The sequence below is a fragment of the Hippopotamus amphibius genome, chromosome 13, assembly GCF_030028045.1.
Source record: "Hippopotamus amphibius kiboko isolate mHipAmp2 chromosome 13, mHipAmp2.hap2, whole genome shotgun sequence".
Taxonomy (NCBI): Eukaryota; Metazoa; Chordata; class Mammalia; order Artiodactyla; family Hippopotamidae; genus Hippopotamus; species Hippopotamus amphibius.
The window spans coordinates 101,819,946-101,836,648 of record NC_080198.1 but is presented as its reverse complement, the minus strand read 5'-3'; the positions used below and the strand labels follow the sequence as shown (position 1 = coordinate 101,836,648).

Below are 16,703 nucleotides of genomic sequence, written 5' to 3'. Positions count from 1 at the left end.
TCCCACTTACTTATTTTCGTTTTTATTTCCATTATTCTAGGGGGTGGATCAAAAAAGATCTTGCTGTTATTTACGTCAAAGAGTGTTCTTCCTATGTTTTCCTCCAGGAGTTTTATAGTGACTGGCCTTACATTTAGGTCTCTAATCCATTTTGAGTTTATTTTTGTGTATGGCGTTAGGAAGTGTTCTAATTTCATTCTTTTACATGTAGCTGTCCAGTTTTTCCAGCACCACTTATTGAAGAGGCTGCCTTTTCTCCATTGTATATCCTTGCCTCCTTTGTCATAGAATAGTTGACCGCAGTTTATCTCTGGGCTTTCTATCCTGTTCCATTGATCTATGTTTCTGTTTTTGTGCCAGTACCATACTGTCTTGATCACTGTAGCCTTGTAGTATAGCCTGAAGTCAGGAAGCCTGATTCCACCAACTCCGTCTTTCCTTCTCAAGATTGCTTTGGCTATTCGGGGTCTTTTGTGTTTCCATACACATTGTAAAATTTCTTGTTCTGGTTCTGTGAAAAATGCCATTGGTAATTTGTTCGGGATTGCATTGAATCTGTAAATTGCTTTTGGTAATATAGTCATTTTCACAATGTTGATTCTTCCAATCCAAGAACATGGTATGTTCCTCCATCTGTTTGTGTCGTCTTTGATGTCTTTCATTAGTGTCATAGTTTTCTGAGTACAGGTCTTTTCCCTCCTTGGTTAGGTTTATTCCTAGGTATTTTATTCTTTTTATTGCAATGGTGAATGGGATTGTTTCCTTAATTTCTCTTTCTGCTCTTTCATTGTTAATGTATAGAAATGCAAGAGATTTGTGTGTTAATTTTGTATCCTGCAACTTTACCAAATTCATTGATTAGGTCGAGTAGTTTTCTGGTGGCATCTTTAGGATTTTCTATGTATAATATCATGTCATCTGCAAACAGTGACAGTTTTACTTCTTTTCCAATTTGGATTCCTTTGATTTCTTATTTTTTAATTTTTTAAAAAGAATTTTATTTACTTATTTTTGGCTGCATTGGGTCTTAGCTGTGGCACATGGGATCTTTGTTGCAGCACACGGGCTCTTCGTTGTGGTGTGCAGGCTCTCTAGTTGTGGCACGGGCTCCAGAGCGCATCGGCTCTGTAGTTTGCCACATGTGGGCTCCCTAGTTGAGGCTTACGGGCTCAGTAGTTGTGCGTGGGCTTAGTTTCCCTGTGGCATGTGGGATCTTAGTTCCCTACCCAGCGACCAAACCTGCATTCCCTGCATTGGAAGGTGGATCCTTAGCCCCTGGACCGCCAGGGAAGTTCCTCTTCATTTCTTTATGATTTGAGAAGTTTTTCTTTTTCACCTTTATGCTACTTTTTCGTATTTTTAAAATTATTTTTTCCTTTATATCTAATTCCTTTTACATTCTAACCCTCTACATTTTACATGTTTATTTACATGAACCAGGAGGCTGGGCCAGGAATCCTGGCTCTAGAATGCCCTCTTCTGTTTGTTTTTGTGAAGTGCTAAAAAAATATGGCAGCTTATTTAATTCTCCCTTGCTTTAATAAAATATATGTATATATATGTACATATAGTTATATTTTTGGCTGTGTCAGGTCTTAGTTGCAGCATGTGGAATCTTCATTGTGGTGTGCGGGATCTTTCATTGAGGAGCGTGGGCTTTTCTCCAGTTGTGGCGTATGGGGTTTTTCTTTCTTTTTTTTTTTTAATAAATTTATTTATTTGCTGCGTTGGGTTTTCATTGCTGTGCGCAGGCTTTCTCTAGTTGCAACTAGTGGGGGCTACTCTTTGTTGTGTGGGCCACTCATTGGGCTCTAGGTCTGCGGGCTTCAGTAGTTGTGGCATGTGGGCTCAGTAGTTGTGGTTCGCAGGCTCTAGAGTGCAGGCTCAGTAGTTGTGGCGCACAGGCTTAGTTGCTTTGCAGCATGTGGGATCTTCCTGGACCAGGGCTCGAACCCATGTCCCCTGCGTTGGCAGGTGGATTCTTAACCACTGCACCACCAGGGAAGTCCCCTCCCTTGCTTTTATCTGGATATTTTCTATTCTCTTCTTCCCACCTCCACCCTCACCTCTTGATAGTCCTGTGTTATTCACTTTGGGTTCCAATTTTCACAAATTATTTTCTCTATACTTTTCTGTATGCTTAAGACAGTTCATAATTAAAAGGAAAGAATCAAATCTAGCTGTATATAACAAGGATAATTACGTCATGACCAAGCAGGGCCACGCAGTCAAATATTTTTCCTTTCCAGTGTATGTGTTTTTGTTTGTTTTCCTCTTTCTTGCCTTATTGCACTGGTTAGAATCCTTAGTACAATACTCAGTATGAGTGCGAGTATATATCCTTGCATTGTTACTGATCTTAGGTGTAAAACATTCAGTCTTTCATCATTATGTTTGATGTTATTGGTAGCTTGTTTTTTAAAAAAAATATTTATTTATTTGGCTGCATCAGGTCTTAGTTGTGGCACGTGGGACCTTCGCTGTGGCATGCAGGCTCTTTGTTACAGTTGGCGGGCTTCTCTCTAGTTGTGGCACACAGGCTCCAGAGTGTACGGACTCAGTAGTTGTGGCATGTGGGCTCTCTGGTTGTGGCGTTCAGGCTCTAGAGCTCACAGGTTTAGTTTTTTGTAGATGTCCCTTATCAAATTGAGCTCATTCCCTTCTGTTGCTAGCTTGCTGAGAGCTTTTATCCTGAATGGATGTTGAATTTTGTGAAATGGTTTTTCTGCATCTGTTAAAATGATTACATGGTATTTCTTCTTTAGTTTGACATGGTGATTATATTGATCACTTATTATTACTGAACCAACCTTGCATTCCTGAGATAAACTCCCTGAGTCGTGTTGTGTTATTCTTTTTATATATTGCTGGATTATTTGCTAAAATTTTGTTAAGTATTTTTGGTCTGTATTCATGAGGGATGTTGGTCTTTTTTTCTTCTTGTAATGTCATGTAGTGTAATGTCGTCCTGTGATTTTGATATCAAGGTAAGGCTGGGCTAGAGAATGAGTTGGAAAGTGTTCTAGAAGAATTTGTGTAGAATCCTCTGGAAGAGTTTGTATAGAATTGGTATTATTTCTTCCTTAAATGTGCGATAGAATTCACATCAAAGTCATCTGGGCCTAGAGTTTTCCTCTACGGGAATGTTTTTAGCTGCAAATTCAGATTAATGGACACACGGCTATTCCGGATGTCTGTTTCTTCTGGAGTGAACTTTGATAACTTGTGTCTTTCAAGGAATTTGTCTGTTTCATCTAAGTTTAAAAATTTGCTGTTGTACAAATGCTAAAGGAACTTCTCCAAGCGGGAAACAGAAGAAAAGGACCTACAAAAGCAAAAACAAAACAATTAAGAAAATGGTACTAGGAACATACATATCAGTAATTACCTTGAATGTAAATGGACTAAATGCACCAACCAAAAGACACAGACTGGCTGAATGGATACAAAAACAAGACCCATATATATGCTGTCTACAAGAGACCCACTTCAGATCCAGGGACACATACAGACGGAAAGTGAGGGGATGGAAAAAGATATTCCATGCAAATGAAAATCAAAAGAAAGCCGGAGTAGCAAGAGTCATATCAGATAAAATAGACTTTAAAATAAAAAATGTTACAAGAGACCAGAAAGGACATTACATAAAGATCAAGGCATCCATCCAAGAAGAGACGATAACAATTATAAATATATATGCGGACTTCCTAGGTGGCACAGTGGTTAAGAATCCGCCTACCAATGCAGGGGACAAGGGTTCGATCCCTGTTCCAGGAAGATCCCATAAAAAAAATATATATATATATATATATCTATATATATGCACCCAGTATTAGGAGCACCTCAATACATAAGGCAAATGCTAACAACTATGAAAGAGGAAATGCAAGGCAGAAATAGAGACACAGATGTAGAGAATAAACACATGGACACCAAGTGGGGAAATCGGGAAGGGTTTGGGGGGAATGAATTGGGAGATTGGGATACCAAATTGTACACTCTAAATATATGCTGTTTATTGTCTGTTAACTGTATCTCAATAAAAGGTCTTAAAAAAAATTTGCTGTTGTAGATGTTCGTATTATCCCTTTAAGTCTGTAGGATGTGTAGTGATGTTCCGTCACTGCTCTACTTATTCATGTTGATAATGTCTGTCTGTGCTGTGTTTTGTTGATGAGTCTGGCTAGAGTTGTATTTTATTTTATTTTGTTTTGTTTTTCATTTTGTTATCTTTTAGTCTTCTCAGGATTAAATCAGGTTTTCTTTATTTTTCTGTTTGCCATCTGCTTTTATCTTTATTATTTCTTTTTTCTTTTTCTTTCTGGACTTACTTTGCTCTCTTTTTTGTTTTGTTAGTTTCATAAGGTAGAAACCTAGATCATTAAAAAAAGACCCTTTCTTCTAATATATATGTTTAATACTGTACATTTCCTTCTAAGTGTTGCTTTACTGCATCCCACAAATTTGCTACCATTTCGTTATTGATTTCTGCTTTAATTGTATTGATGTTGGGGAACATGGTCTTAATGGAGTAGTCTGACATTTTCGAGACTTACCTTATGGCCCACTGTGGGACAGTTAATATGTCAACTGTTGTTATTCGATTTACATTTGACAGGAAGATCTTTGAGTCTTGTTTCTTTCTTCTTTCAGGCCTTGGTATGGTGACTCCCGTGAATGACCTTAGAGGATCGGATTCTATTGCCTATGACAAAGGGGAGAAGTTGCTGCGGTGTAAACTGGCAGCACTGTACAGACTGGCAGATCTGTTTGGATGGTCTCAGCTCATCTACAATCACATCACAGTGAGTATTAAACGGGGTAGTAACTGAAGAATAAGTGGGATAGTAGGTGTCTGGCACCACCTCTTTTCATTTAGAGGAGAAGGGAATCTGGCTGAGCTGAAGTAAAGGTTGAAACACCTTCCTTCTGATTGCTGACTGCAGAGTATTATAATCTGAGACTTAGCCAGTTTGAATTAAAAATAAGGAGAACAGTAGTTCCTTAAAACTCCTTTCTTGCCTGCTAACCTAATAAATGAGTGTTTACCAAATTGTAGGCAGTTCCTAAAGTTCTCTTTATGCTTAAAAAGTCAAGAATGAAGATGTTTTCTTTCCTACTTTGACCAAAGCCTTTTATCTCTCATAGTTATTTCTTCAGCTATTCCAGTTTTAGCCATTTTCAGCATTATCAGAACCTCTATTTTCTTCATTTCATTCCTGAAATAAATTTTGACTCGGTGTGTGCTGTAAGTATTTATTGCTCTGTACCAAGCATTGCTGTGATGCTGGGGTTTTATTAGTAAAGAAGAGAAGTCCTGCCTTTCTGGAGCTTCACTTCTACGTCTCAGTCCATGAGCCCATATTCTCTCCCTGTTTTGTCCAGCCCAGATTTCATGGTCCTCCATTTCAGGAACACTCTTTGCCGATACTGTATTACTCCTCCCTGTACCTGAGTAGCCAGATCCTGCTGCCGACAGCAGAACAGAGCTGGTGGCTTTGTCCATAGATGTACAACCTCAGTCTCAAATGGGCCCACAGCACTGCCTGGCAACTGTTGGACATCTCTCAAAATGCAGCAGAAATTGGTCTGTCGAGAAACCAAGCATCACACTCGGAGGGTTGGAGAACTCAGGTTTATTAAGCTGGTGGCCCCAGACGAGCTAACGCTGCAAAGTTCTGGGCCCCGAACTCAGGGTGAGCTTTACTTTTATAGGGGTCAGTGCACATGTTTACAGTTAGCATGGGTAGATTGGTTACTTGGTTTACAGAGCACAGAAGTTGCCAAACAGGAACTTACAAGAGCAGGTGGAGAACATTCCATTTTTAGCAAAACGTCATATGGTTACATTGGATTGCTAGGTCATCCTGTTTTTTTTTTTTTTTCTTGGCACAGCAAGCATGTTTTACAAAAGTAGAACAAGCATAGAGTTATTTTTAGCTGAGTGCAAGTTTCTAATTTTCCTCTTCATTACAAGGTCACTAATACTTCTCTACTGTCTCTACTTCAGAACTCCTGACCCCTCCTTCCAGCAAAAGACCATATCATGTTGTAAAGAAAATGGGAACTCTTTATTGATGTTTTTACCCCTTTTATACTCCTGACCACCTGTTACAGTGTCCTGCCTCCTACCTACAGGCCAGACTTTGCTTCCTGGCTTGGAATTCCACCCTCTCCTGCTTTTTTTAGATTCCTAGTGCCTTGTTAGGTTTCTGGCTCTCTCCTTGCCCCTCCCCTCCCCTCCCATTCCCTTCCCTTTTCTTTCTTTTCTTTTTTTTTTTAAGTTTTAAAAATTTTATTTATATTTTGACTGTTGGGTCTTTGTTGCTGCGCACTGGCCTTCTCTGGTTGTGGTGAGCAGCCTTCTCCTTGCAGTGGCTTCTCTTATTGCAGAGCACGGGCTCTAGAGCATGGGCTCAGTAGGTGTGGCTCATGGGCTCTAGAGCGCAGGCTCAGTAGTTGTGGCACACGGGCTTAGTTGCTCCCGCGCATGTGGAATCTTTCCAGACCAGAGGTCGAACCCATGTCCCCTGCATTGGCAGGCAGATGCTCAACCACTGCACCACCAGGGAAGCCCCTCAGCTCCATTCTTGCCTCCAAGGAATGCTAATCTCTGCCGTGGTGGTGTGAAGCCCACCTTTGTGATCAGTGTGCTCTGCTTCTGGGACTGTGATAGGGATCTTTGCCAGATATACCGAGTTACCCCTCCCCTCTGTTTTCCTCGTTGCCGCTGAAGTGCACATTTGAAAATGCAAACCCGAGCCTGCTATAGCCACACTGTTGTGCTTGTGGAATGTTGCCTCCACCCCAGCATGCCTGCTTTTCCTGCACAGCAGTACCATCATCCATACCATACGTGTGCTCATCGTCTGTCTCTGTTGTCCACGTCAGCGCCACGAAGGGAGCCTCCCGTCCTGTCCCCAGGACCAGTCACTGTGCTGCGCACAGAGGAGGCACACGGGGAGCTCCTGGGTGAACGGTGTAGTGCAACCTCCAGCTGACCTGAAGTTCTGCCTCAGTAAGATTATCGAGCAGGAGCTGCACGGTGCCTTTTGACACTTGGGCAGTGGATCAGTTAGCCTCCCACAAGTGCCAGCCTGTTCCTCGTGCCTGCTTGGCAGCTGTGGCCTCTGTGGCTGGTTGCACTTGACAGAATGCTCTCCGCAGAGATTTAATGCTAACTGGTTGCCTAAAAATTAGTTCCCATGAAAGTGTTACAGCCCTAATAGGCAGTGTCATCCTTGGTTTAATGACAGCCTTATATTCTTAGGGAGTTTTAAAAGCTGTTTACTGTTAGTCCTGTTATGAGTGCTTTTTAAATCAGTCTGAATTGCTCAAGTTGCTCATTTTTTCCCCTTTAATTATTTAGGACTTGGCAGAATTAAAACGTTAGTTAAGGGTTTACTTTTCTGTAAGTGATCTGTTTAGGACTTAACACTGAGTGAAAAAGAAATTCAAGTTACAAAAAATATTTCTTGTATCTTGTGAATTAGAGAATCTTTGTGGAAGAAAATTTTTGATTTTGTTCTTTTAACTATTTATGGTCTCCATTTTTTTTGGTTTCACAATCTAGGTGTTATCATATATAGATTTAACAGAAAAGAAGTATTAACAGTATCAGTGCAACCAAAAAGTGCTAACAGGTCATCGTGCCCTTTCTTTGAAAGAAGGCAGTAGGGGTTTTCTGCTAAAGGGATCGAAAGGTGTTGAAGGATTGGAGAGGATTGTCTGAATTACATCTGTCTTAAGATTGCTTTGGATTTAGAGAAACTTGGAGGGGGAGCAGTGTCAAAAGACAGGAGAGCCCAGGTAGCACGTGAACTGGCCTTCCTCTCTTGGTGGTGCTTGATGGAAGGGCCTTTCTGTCCTGTGTGCCTCTTGGTGTGCGTGGAGTGCTAGGTTCACCTCCATTCTGGATTCTGAGGAATGCTGACCCTCCGAGGAGGTGGGCTCCAGAGGTGCTGGGTCCATGGTGACTGTGCTCTGGGGACATGAGTGTTTGGTTTTCAGTGAGTGACGTTCATGCTTATTCCTTGCGCACAGAGAAGGGGCGTTAGATGTGGGAACACACGCAGTGAGACCAGTGCTAGTCCGTCGGGGACTAGAAAACTGACTTTGAAATGTCCTCTCTTTTTTCATTTTACATTAGTATTTAGCACTCTCTCCTTTTTGTTTAGATTCAGAAAAGTGTACATTTTAAGCTTTTTCCATTAAAATATGTAGATCTGTTAAGCTCACTCTTGGAAATATATGTTAAAGAAAACATGATGTATAAATATATTTATTATAGCATTATTTATAATTAAAAAAATTTAAAAGTCTTAATATCCAGCAATAGGTGGGAAATGGCTCATTCAACATCAGTTTGAGGGAATGTTATATACTATGAAAAATAATTATAAAGATCATGCAAAAACATGAAAAATAATTATTATGAAAGAGAAAATATAAAATGTATACTGTTCATAGCTGTATTTAATGTGGGATCTGATAGCATGCTTCTTAAATTTATGTTGTGAGGAAAAGGCCTAGAATGGAATAGATAAGACTAGAATAGATAAGACTCTCCTAGATAAGAACTACGTGAGGAGATATTTTTTCCTGTCAAGTGTGAAACTTATAAAGTGATGGTAATTAAAAGAGTGTGCTTTGGGCAAAGGAAGAAACTGGTAAACCAGTGGGACAGAGCCCAGAACCAGACGTGCGTATATTAAAATCAGACACACACACAAGTCACATTGCAGATCACAGGGGAGTGATGGACCAGGCTATAATTGGTGCTGGCACAGTTGGGTTGAAAACTCAGAATCAGAAAATTTCATTGGATTCCTACCTTAAACTGTATAAACCAACAAAGCAGTCCCAATGAATTAAGGATTAAATGTGAAAGATAATACTTAAAAAAGTTTAGGATGGATATAAGTGAAAATCATTGACCTTTAATGTCTGTCCTAAGGAAAATTGTCTTAAGACACAAAAGCACTTATCATAAAAGAAAAGATGGATAAATTTGACTACATTAAAATAAACAAATTTCTCATCATTAAAAGACACTGTAAAGAGAGTGAAAATAAAAGCTTACAACCTAGAAGATTTTGTCTCACGGGTAGCCAACAAAAAATTAGTATCCAGGATAGATAAAGAACTGTCAATGAGGAAAGGGCAAATCAGTATAAAATGGACAAAAGACAAGTCAATTTACAGGACTTTCAGAGAAAGGGAAATAAGAATGGCTTATAAAAATAGGAAATGCTATTCAACTCATTAGTAACTGGGAAATTATAAAAGCCACAGTGGAATACCATTTCACAGACATCAGATTTTAAGTTTTAGGAAAGATGGTTGTAGGAGCACAGAGTTATCACTACTAGCAGGAATGTGCATTTAATTAGGCCCTTTGGAAAATAATTTGGTTTCACCTCCTACTTTGTTTCCCTGGAGAAACTTGAACATGTACACTAGGAGACAGGTATAAGAATGTTCATAGCATTGATTTTTTTTTTTTTTTTAAGATTTCCTTTAGGATGTGGACCATTTTTAAAGTCTTTATTGAATTTGTTATGTTATTGCTTCTGTTTTCTGTTCTGGTTTTTTGGCCGCGAGGCATGTAGGATCTTAGCTCCCCTACCAGGGATTGAACCTGCCCCTCCTGCACTGAAAGGTGAAGTCTTAACCACTGGACCTCCAGGGAGGTCCCCATGGCGTTGTTTTTAATAGCAAAGTGAAAACCATGTCCATCAACAGGAAGGTGGACATATAAGTTGTATCTTCATCCAGGAGGTGCTGTGCAGCGGTGAGAATAAGTAAGTGATTGCCATGTGTAGCATCTGGAGGAGGCAGAAATTGTGTTGAGGCAAAAATAAGTCACTGAAAAATACAGTATGAAGGTCATAAACAGGTAGAAATTAAGCAATATATTGCTTAGGGATGAATATATATGAAGTAAAAGTGTAAGGAAAGAAAATGCTTAACATGTAACTCGGGATGGTGGTTACTTACGGGATGTGGGGGAAGGAAATAGCTTCGGAAATGTTAGATTTATTCTGTTTCTGAAGCTGTTTGAAAGGTGCATGGGTGTTTGGGTTATTATACTTAAATTGTACGTATACCAGCTAAATACTTTTTACATGTGTATTTCAAAATAAAAACTTTTAAAATAAGCAAAAACATCAGACATTTAATTTTCCCTTTTCCAACCTTATTTTTCTTCATCCCAGCCAATAAATACACAGAGTAATTCCTTGTTTAAGTTTTGTTTTGACACAGTTTGGGAATTGGGAAATTTGCATAGTTTCGATTTAGTTAAAAAGATCAGCATGCTTTATAAAGTAAGAGAACTGACTTTAGAATTAAAAAACCTAACTTACAATTAAGGGGAAAGTATTTGGGGGAAAGGTAGAAATCACACGTACATTTTTTTTTTTTTCTTTTGGGCCGAGCCGCATGGCTTGTGAGATCTTAGTTCCCTGACCAGGGATGGAACCCAGCCCCTCGGCAGTGAACGTGCAGAGTCCTAACCACTGGACATCCAGGGAATTCCCAGTGTTTCTGAAACACCTGAAAAAGAGTAGAGACCTAATAATAGAGATTTATAGAGAATGAATATTGTAGAGATGGGTTTCCTACCACCACTAATAAAAGTGATAGTTGAGAGATGCCACTTATTGAAACTTTTATTGTGCGTATAGTCCCCTTTTATCCCCACTTCATGGATGAGGAGACCGGGAGCCCAGTGTCCCCAAAGCAGCATAGTGCTAGGCAGAGCCAGGACTTTAACTCAGGTCTTATATGACGGTGGGTCTGCCTTCCAGTGTGCTGAGGAAGTCCAGTGAGTTTGGTGTGAAGGTGGCGTGGAGGAGATAGGCTAGTTTCAGATGTCCCAGGACTACAGTGTAGAGGGGAGGTTAGACCTCGTCTGTGCTGCACACCACAGACAGGTTTCTGCTCCGCGTGAGAGAGCGAGTCTCTCCAGCTTCCGCTTACTTACTGCGCTAGCCCAGCACCCGGGGCCGTAGGCCTCTGGATTGCTGAATGAAGGGACGAGGCGGGCCTTGCGAGGACTGCACTGCAACCATCCAAGCCGACCCTGTGTGTGTCTGTTTGGGCCACGGCAGAAGTCACTGTGCTGCTTAGGAAGTTGGACTAAACACCCATAAGGCCTTTTTTTTTTTTAATTTTTTTATTATTTTTTATTTTTTTTGGCACATGGGCTTCGTTGCTCCGCGGCATGTGGGATCTTCCTGGAGCTGGGATCGAACCCGTGATCTCTGCATTGGCAGGCGGATTCTTAACCACTGCGCCACCTAGGAAGCCCCCCAGTAAGGCCTTTTTGATAAACACTGAATGCCACTTACCTGGCCCTAGTTAGAATTCTTAGCCCAGTCGTAAATATATTGCATCCTGATAGCTTCGGGAAGCCTTTTGAGTCTATCCCAAAATCATTATAAAAATCAGACTAAGTTTTTATGAGGGCGGGGCTCCCCGCTGCCGCTGCCCCTCCCCCCGGCATGACGAGCATCGAGCCCAGATGCATCATATGTGACAAACCTGTATTGATTGAATTGGTGAAAGAAAACTGTATTGTGGAAGGAAGAAACACGCCAGAGAAGGGAGGACGTGATGTGTAGAGACGCTGATCAGGTAGAAAGGAAGAACCTGCGTTTGTGATTTTTATCATTGTCCACTATCCTGCAGGTTTTGAGTACTTAAAAAAAGCATTTTGACTTTTAAAAAGTAAGTTTTGGTTTTCACTATTACACCCTTGAGGAGTGTCACCTTTTTGCACATGATACTGGTTTGGTAGCCACCTGAAGATTTTTTTCTTTATAAAGTTAATTATCATGAATGTGACCAAGATGCAGTTTATCTACCCAGTAAGTTGCTACAACATAATAATAGGAAGCTTTCAGTACCTCTTAGCTTTGCGACAGGCACTATACTTAAGTGGGTGTCTGTGTGGCTCCCTTAATGTTCACAAAAAACTCGTGAGTTTGTGCACTGAAAAAGATGCAAATAATTTCAATAGGACTTTTAAGCTAACTCAGTAATTCTCTCCCTAGGCCAGAGTGAGCTCCGAGCAGGAACACTTCCTCATTGTACCTTTTGGACTTCTCTACAGTGAAGTGACTGCCTCCAGTTTGGTAAGAATGTCCTTCTTTTCTTGGACATCATGTATATGGTAGGTCATGTTAGATAACTAAGTAACGTCAATCCCGTTAGACATACAAAACCCAAGAAAGAGGAAAAAGTATATGTTTTGTGTGATTAACTCGGGGAGAACCTTTAAAATCATGTATAAACACTTTAAGCTTTGGTTTAAGTAATTTCTAGTTAGGATAACTTAAAATCCTCTTGATATTTTAAATTTTGCTTTCTTATTGCAGGTTAAAATCAATCTGCAGGGCGACGTAGTAGATCGTGGAAGCACTAACCTGGGCGTGAACCAGGCGGGCTTCATATTACATTCTGCCATTTACGCGGCACGCCCAGACGTGAAGTGCGTCGTGCATATTCACATCCCGGCAGGGGCCGCGGTGAGTGGCCCAGTGAGCGCAGCTTCCCATTTCCTCCAGGTTGCCCTCTCTTGTTGCAGCAAGTCAACAAACCTCATTTTGTTGGTTTAGAAGAATCTTTTTTACTCACTACATTTGACTTTCTTAAAAGAATATATATTTTTAAGGGGTCCATTGACTATCTAATTTTGAAAAACATGTAATAAGTCTGAAAATGTCGTAAGACTTAATTAGAAAATCGAAGTGTTGGGAGTGAGATTTCAGTGTATGGGAGACTGGGAAGTGGAGAAAGACAGCAGTGAGTAGAGACTGCTTGTTTGAGAAGAGGAGTGGGAGAGGGAGGGAGGGGTGAGAGGGGTGGCAGGTGGAGGATGCTGTGGGCTCAGGGAAGGGTTACAGGATGCAGGAGACTTGAGCCTACGTGATAGGCTGTGGGGAAAGAGCCAGGCATGTGATCGAGAGGCTGAGACCTAGAGACAAGCCCGGCCAGCCTCCCACAGATGACGTGCCTGGAGTTAGCGAGACCCAGGCTGGATCTTGACTGGGGAGAGGTAAGAAGCTGGGGGAGGTGGCTCCCTGGCACTCCAGTGGTTAGGTGCTCTCACTGCTGTGGCCCAGGTTCATTACCTGGTCAGGGAACTAAGATCCCACAAGCCACGCAGTGCAGCCAAAAAAAAAAAAGAAAAGAAGAAGGGGGAAGAGGGCACAGACGGTGCAGTCCATTAGGAGACTTGGCTTCCGAGGCCCGAGCTTTCCAGGAGCCTGTCCCATCCTGATCACCATGCCTGGGCCCTTCTGGTACAAACGGACCCCCATGACAAAGCCTCCGACCCCTCAGAATGCAGATATACTTTCTGGTTGTTGGTACGGTCATGTGGAAGCAAAACACCCAAGAACTATCTAGAATTGGCTTTTTATCACCAGTTTTATACTTTAATGACTTTCTGGGCTTATTTGTTTGACAGATGACCTCAGTGATTAAGTAATACTGAATTTTACTCTATCTTGCTGTTAATGTCATAGATCTTGGGTTGTTTGGATGAATGTTAGATCTGGTTTATTTGATTTAATTTGAAGATATGGTTCTTGATGTCAGCATTAGTTTTATTAGTTATATCATTCTCCAGATGATGTTATTTTTTTCTAAAAGAATGCATGCTCTTCCAACCCCAGAAAGTCCACGCAAAAAAGTCCATTCTTAAAAAAAAATCCACGCATTTTAAAGAACCATTAGAGGTACCTTTGAGACCATGGTTTTTACAAATAGCATGTAATTTGTTTTAAAAATTATCAAAGTAACTTTACTTTGTAAGGAAATATCTTCTTATAGAAAGGCTGATACTGTGAAAGGAATTAAATATGGTATTGCCTTTTTTGTGGTATTGTCTTTTTAAAAAATTATTTATTTGTTTATTGGGCTGTGCTGGGTCTTTAGTTGCGGCATGTGGGATCTTTTAGTTGTAGCATAAGGGATCTAGTTCCCTGACCAGGGATTGAACCCCAGCCCCCTGCCTTGGGGGCACGGAGTCTTAACCACTTAGACCACCAGGAAGTCCCATGTGGTATTGTCTTTTTAGATTAACTTTTCTGTAAGAGATTGTTACACTTACATATATGTTATTTAAATTTGCGGGGCCTGCTAGTCTAGGTAGAAGACCTTTAAAATTAGCATATTCTAAAGTCAGTTTGGGAAATTTAAGGCAACTAAAGGGCTATATGGACACCTAGATTTCTCACTTAAATAAATGTAGAGAAGTTGTACAGGATAATTATCCTAAACTCTTGTAAATTTTCTTTTATCAGATTTTCAGGTGTTCCTATCTCACCTACAACCTAAGATAAAAAATACACAAAAACCTCACAGCTCTTCAGAAATCTCTTTTTGCGATGTTGTGACTCCTTCCGAGGAAGCCATTGTCTCTCCTTGCAGTAGATCCAGGGCTCATCTTAGTAAATCTGAGCTCACTTGATGTTTACAGGCAGAGTGTGAGAAATCCAGAAGGATCTGGAACGTCTTTTGAGGCCTTCCTCGATAGTGGTAGTTTTGATTTTTAAAAGTAGATTGGTAAGCCCCAGAAGTAAGGTTTATCTAAAGTTCATGGGCTCACTTATTTCTGAAGGAGAACGAAGTAAAATATGTCCCCCCCCCCCCCCAATTTCTTTGAGGAAAGCGCTTCCCGTGTCACCAGTGTGTAGCTCCTGGCTTGTCTTCATGGGTGGTGTCGCTTGTTTTCCAGGTCTCTGCCATGAAGTGCGGCCTCTTGCCCATCTCCCCGGAGGCGCTGTCCCTCGGCGAGGTGGCTTATCATGATTACCATGGGATTCTCATCGATGAGGAAGAGAAAGTTTTAATTCAGAAAAATTTGGGGCCTAAGAGCAAGGTCAGTAGGCACCTAGCCTGCTCTTTGTAGAGGGAAGAAGAAAAACCTGTCTGTCTTCTTCCCTCGGTCTGTAGAGCTTTCCTGTTTCCTCCCTTAGGTTCTTATTCTCCGGAATCATGGGCTCGTGTCCGTTGGAGAGACTGTTGAGGAGGCCTTCTATTACATCCATAACCTTGTGGTTGCATGTGAGATCCAGGTAGGTGGTGGCCGTGCCCTCGGCCTGTTGTACACGTAGGTGTTTGCGGGGTCCCTGTAGACTTTTGATACTCGTTTCTCAGTAGCGAGTCTTTGAGCAATCTCTTTGCTAAAGATGAGCTCATAGATTTGGAAAATGACCAGAGAAAATGCCATGTCACTGATTTAAGTTGGCAAATGATTATTGGGCTTTTCATCTCTAACTTCTTATTTTTCTGACATCAATCCATACATCGCTATCATTTGTGGAGTGCGCGTGTGTGCCAGCTGTGGTGTCGGGTGCTTTATGTTATTACCGATCGTTTTGTTGGAACCCCGCGCACTCCTTTTGAAAAAGTAGGTGTGGAGAGTGGAGGCTTGCCCACAGTCTCACGGCGGTGGCGGCTGCCCCACCCCCACTGGCGCGCTCGTCACTGTCCCTCCGACTTACGTCTGTGTAGCAGTGCAGCCCCCGTCTCCTTTATGTGACCTTGGGAGGGGGTTTGTTTTCCTGTTTGTCCTTCAGGTAGGCACGCCCAATATTTTGTCACGCTAAAGAAAACCTTCTGAGAATAACTTTGTGATTTGTCTGTCACTGTCCATCTTACACTTTTTATTCTTATAATGATTTGATTTTTTTTTAAATCTACATTTCTGTGGACGTGACCTCTCATAGTCATCCGACCCGGTTGATCCGTGAAGGAACGCCAACCGTAGTGTTTGCTTGTTTTGGAAAAGGTTCGGACTCTGGCCAGTGCGGGAGGGCCAGACAATCTGGTCCTGCTGGATCCTGGGAAGTACAAGGCCAAGTCCCGCTCCCCCGGGTCCCCGGCAGGGGAGGGCAGCGGATCGCCTCCCAGGTGGCAGATCGGGGAGCAGGAGTTTGAAGCCCTCATGCGGATGCTGGATAATCTGGTAAGAAGGTTACCGCCACGTGATGGTACCGACCGCTCTCGTCCCAGCAGCATAAATGGTGCAGTTTTTTTATAGCAAGTGACGTGGCAGTGTGCGCTGCTGTCTTCATGTAGCGTCAGAGTGCCTCCCCCTCAAAAATCGCGAGCAAGCACTGGGGCAATTTAACTCCTCAGCTAAATTGCGGTTAAATATACAGGTGAGGGTTTCTTGCCTCCCTTTGTTTTTGAAAGATAATCTTGTTTGGACTGTGTGGGGACAGGAGCACAGAGGGCAGTCTCCACTGCTGGGCAGGTGACTCCTTGAGCAGCCGGGTCAGCTCAGTGTCCGTCGTCCCACAAGCATGCTGTTACGGAGACTTTCTGAATCAGCCAGCCAAGGGTCGTTTTTGTTTTAACAGTAAATTTTGGCTATTTGGGCCTGACTGCTGTGTTCCATGCACTTTGCTTCGACTGACTGTGTGGGAGACCCTCTGCCGCTTTCTGCAGGGATGTGGAGCCCTGGTGGCTGTGGGGCTTTCAGCATAATCGGGGTGGCACACAGCAGGGTGTGGTCCGCCAGGCGGTTGCAGGGAGGGGAGTCAGCCTTTTGCAAGGATCAGGGCGGAAATTGATGTAGAGGGTGTTCTTGAGGATGAGCTCAGAGAAGAGGTAGAAGCGTGACAGTCTGAGTTGGAAGAAGGGGAGCGTCTGCAGCAGAGTGAGGGCACAGCTGCAGACATGGC

The 16,703-nt window shown here is 42.0% G+C and overlaps 1 protein-coding gene across 8 annotated transcripts in view; it reads left to right on the top strand.

Moving 5' to 3' along the window:
- ADD1 (adducin 1) overlaps positions 1-16,703 on the top strand; it is an 89,302-nt gene that overhangs the window by 54,284 nt on the left and 18,315 nt on the right. For 7 of the 8 annotated variants that reach the window (XM_057705451.1, XM_057705455.1, XM_057705450.1 and 4 more), the window contains exons 4-9: positions 4,654-4,805; positions 12,060-12,140; positions 12,384-12,533; positions 14,750-14,893; positions 14,991-15,089; positions 15,806-15,982. In XM_057705451.1, the coding sequence (XP_057561434.1) occupies positions 4,654-4,805; positions 12,060-12,140; positions 12,384-12,533; positions 14,750-14,893; positions 14,991-15,089; positions 15,806-15,982 (803 nt within the window). The remainder of the gene's footprint in view (positions 1-4,653; positions 4,806-12,059; positions 12,141-12,383; positions 12,534-14,749; positions 14,894-14,990; positions 15,090-15,805; positions 15,983-16,703) is intronic. The other variant, XM_057705456.1, reaches the window with a different exon arrangement.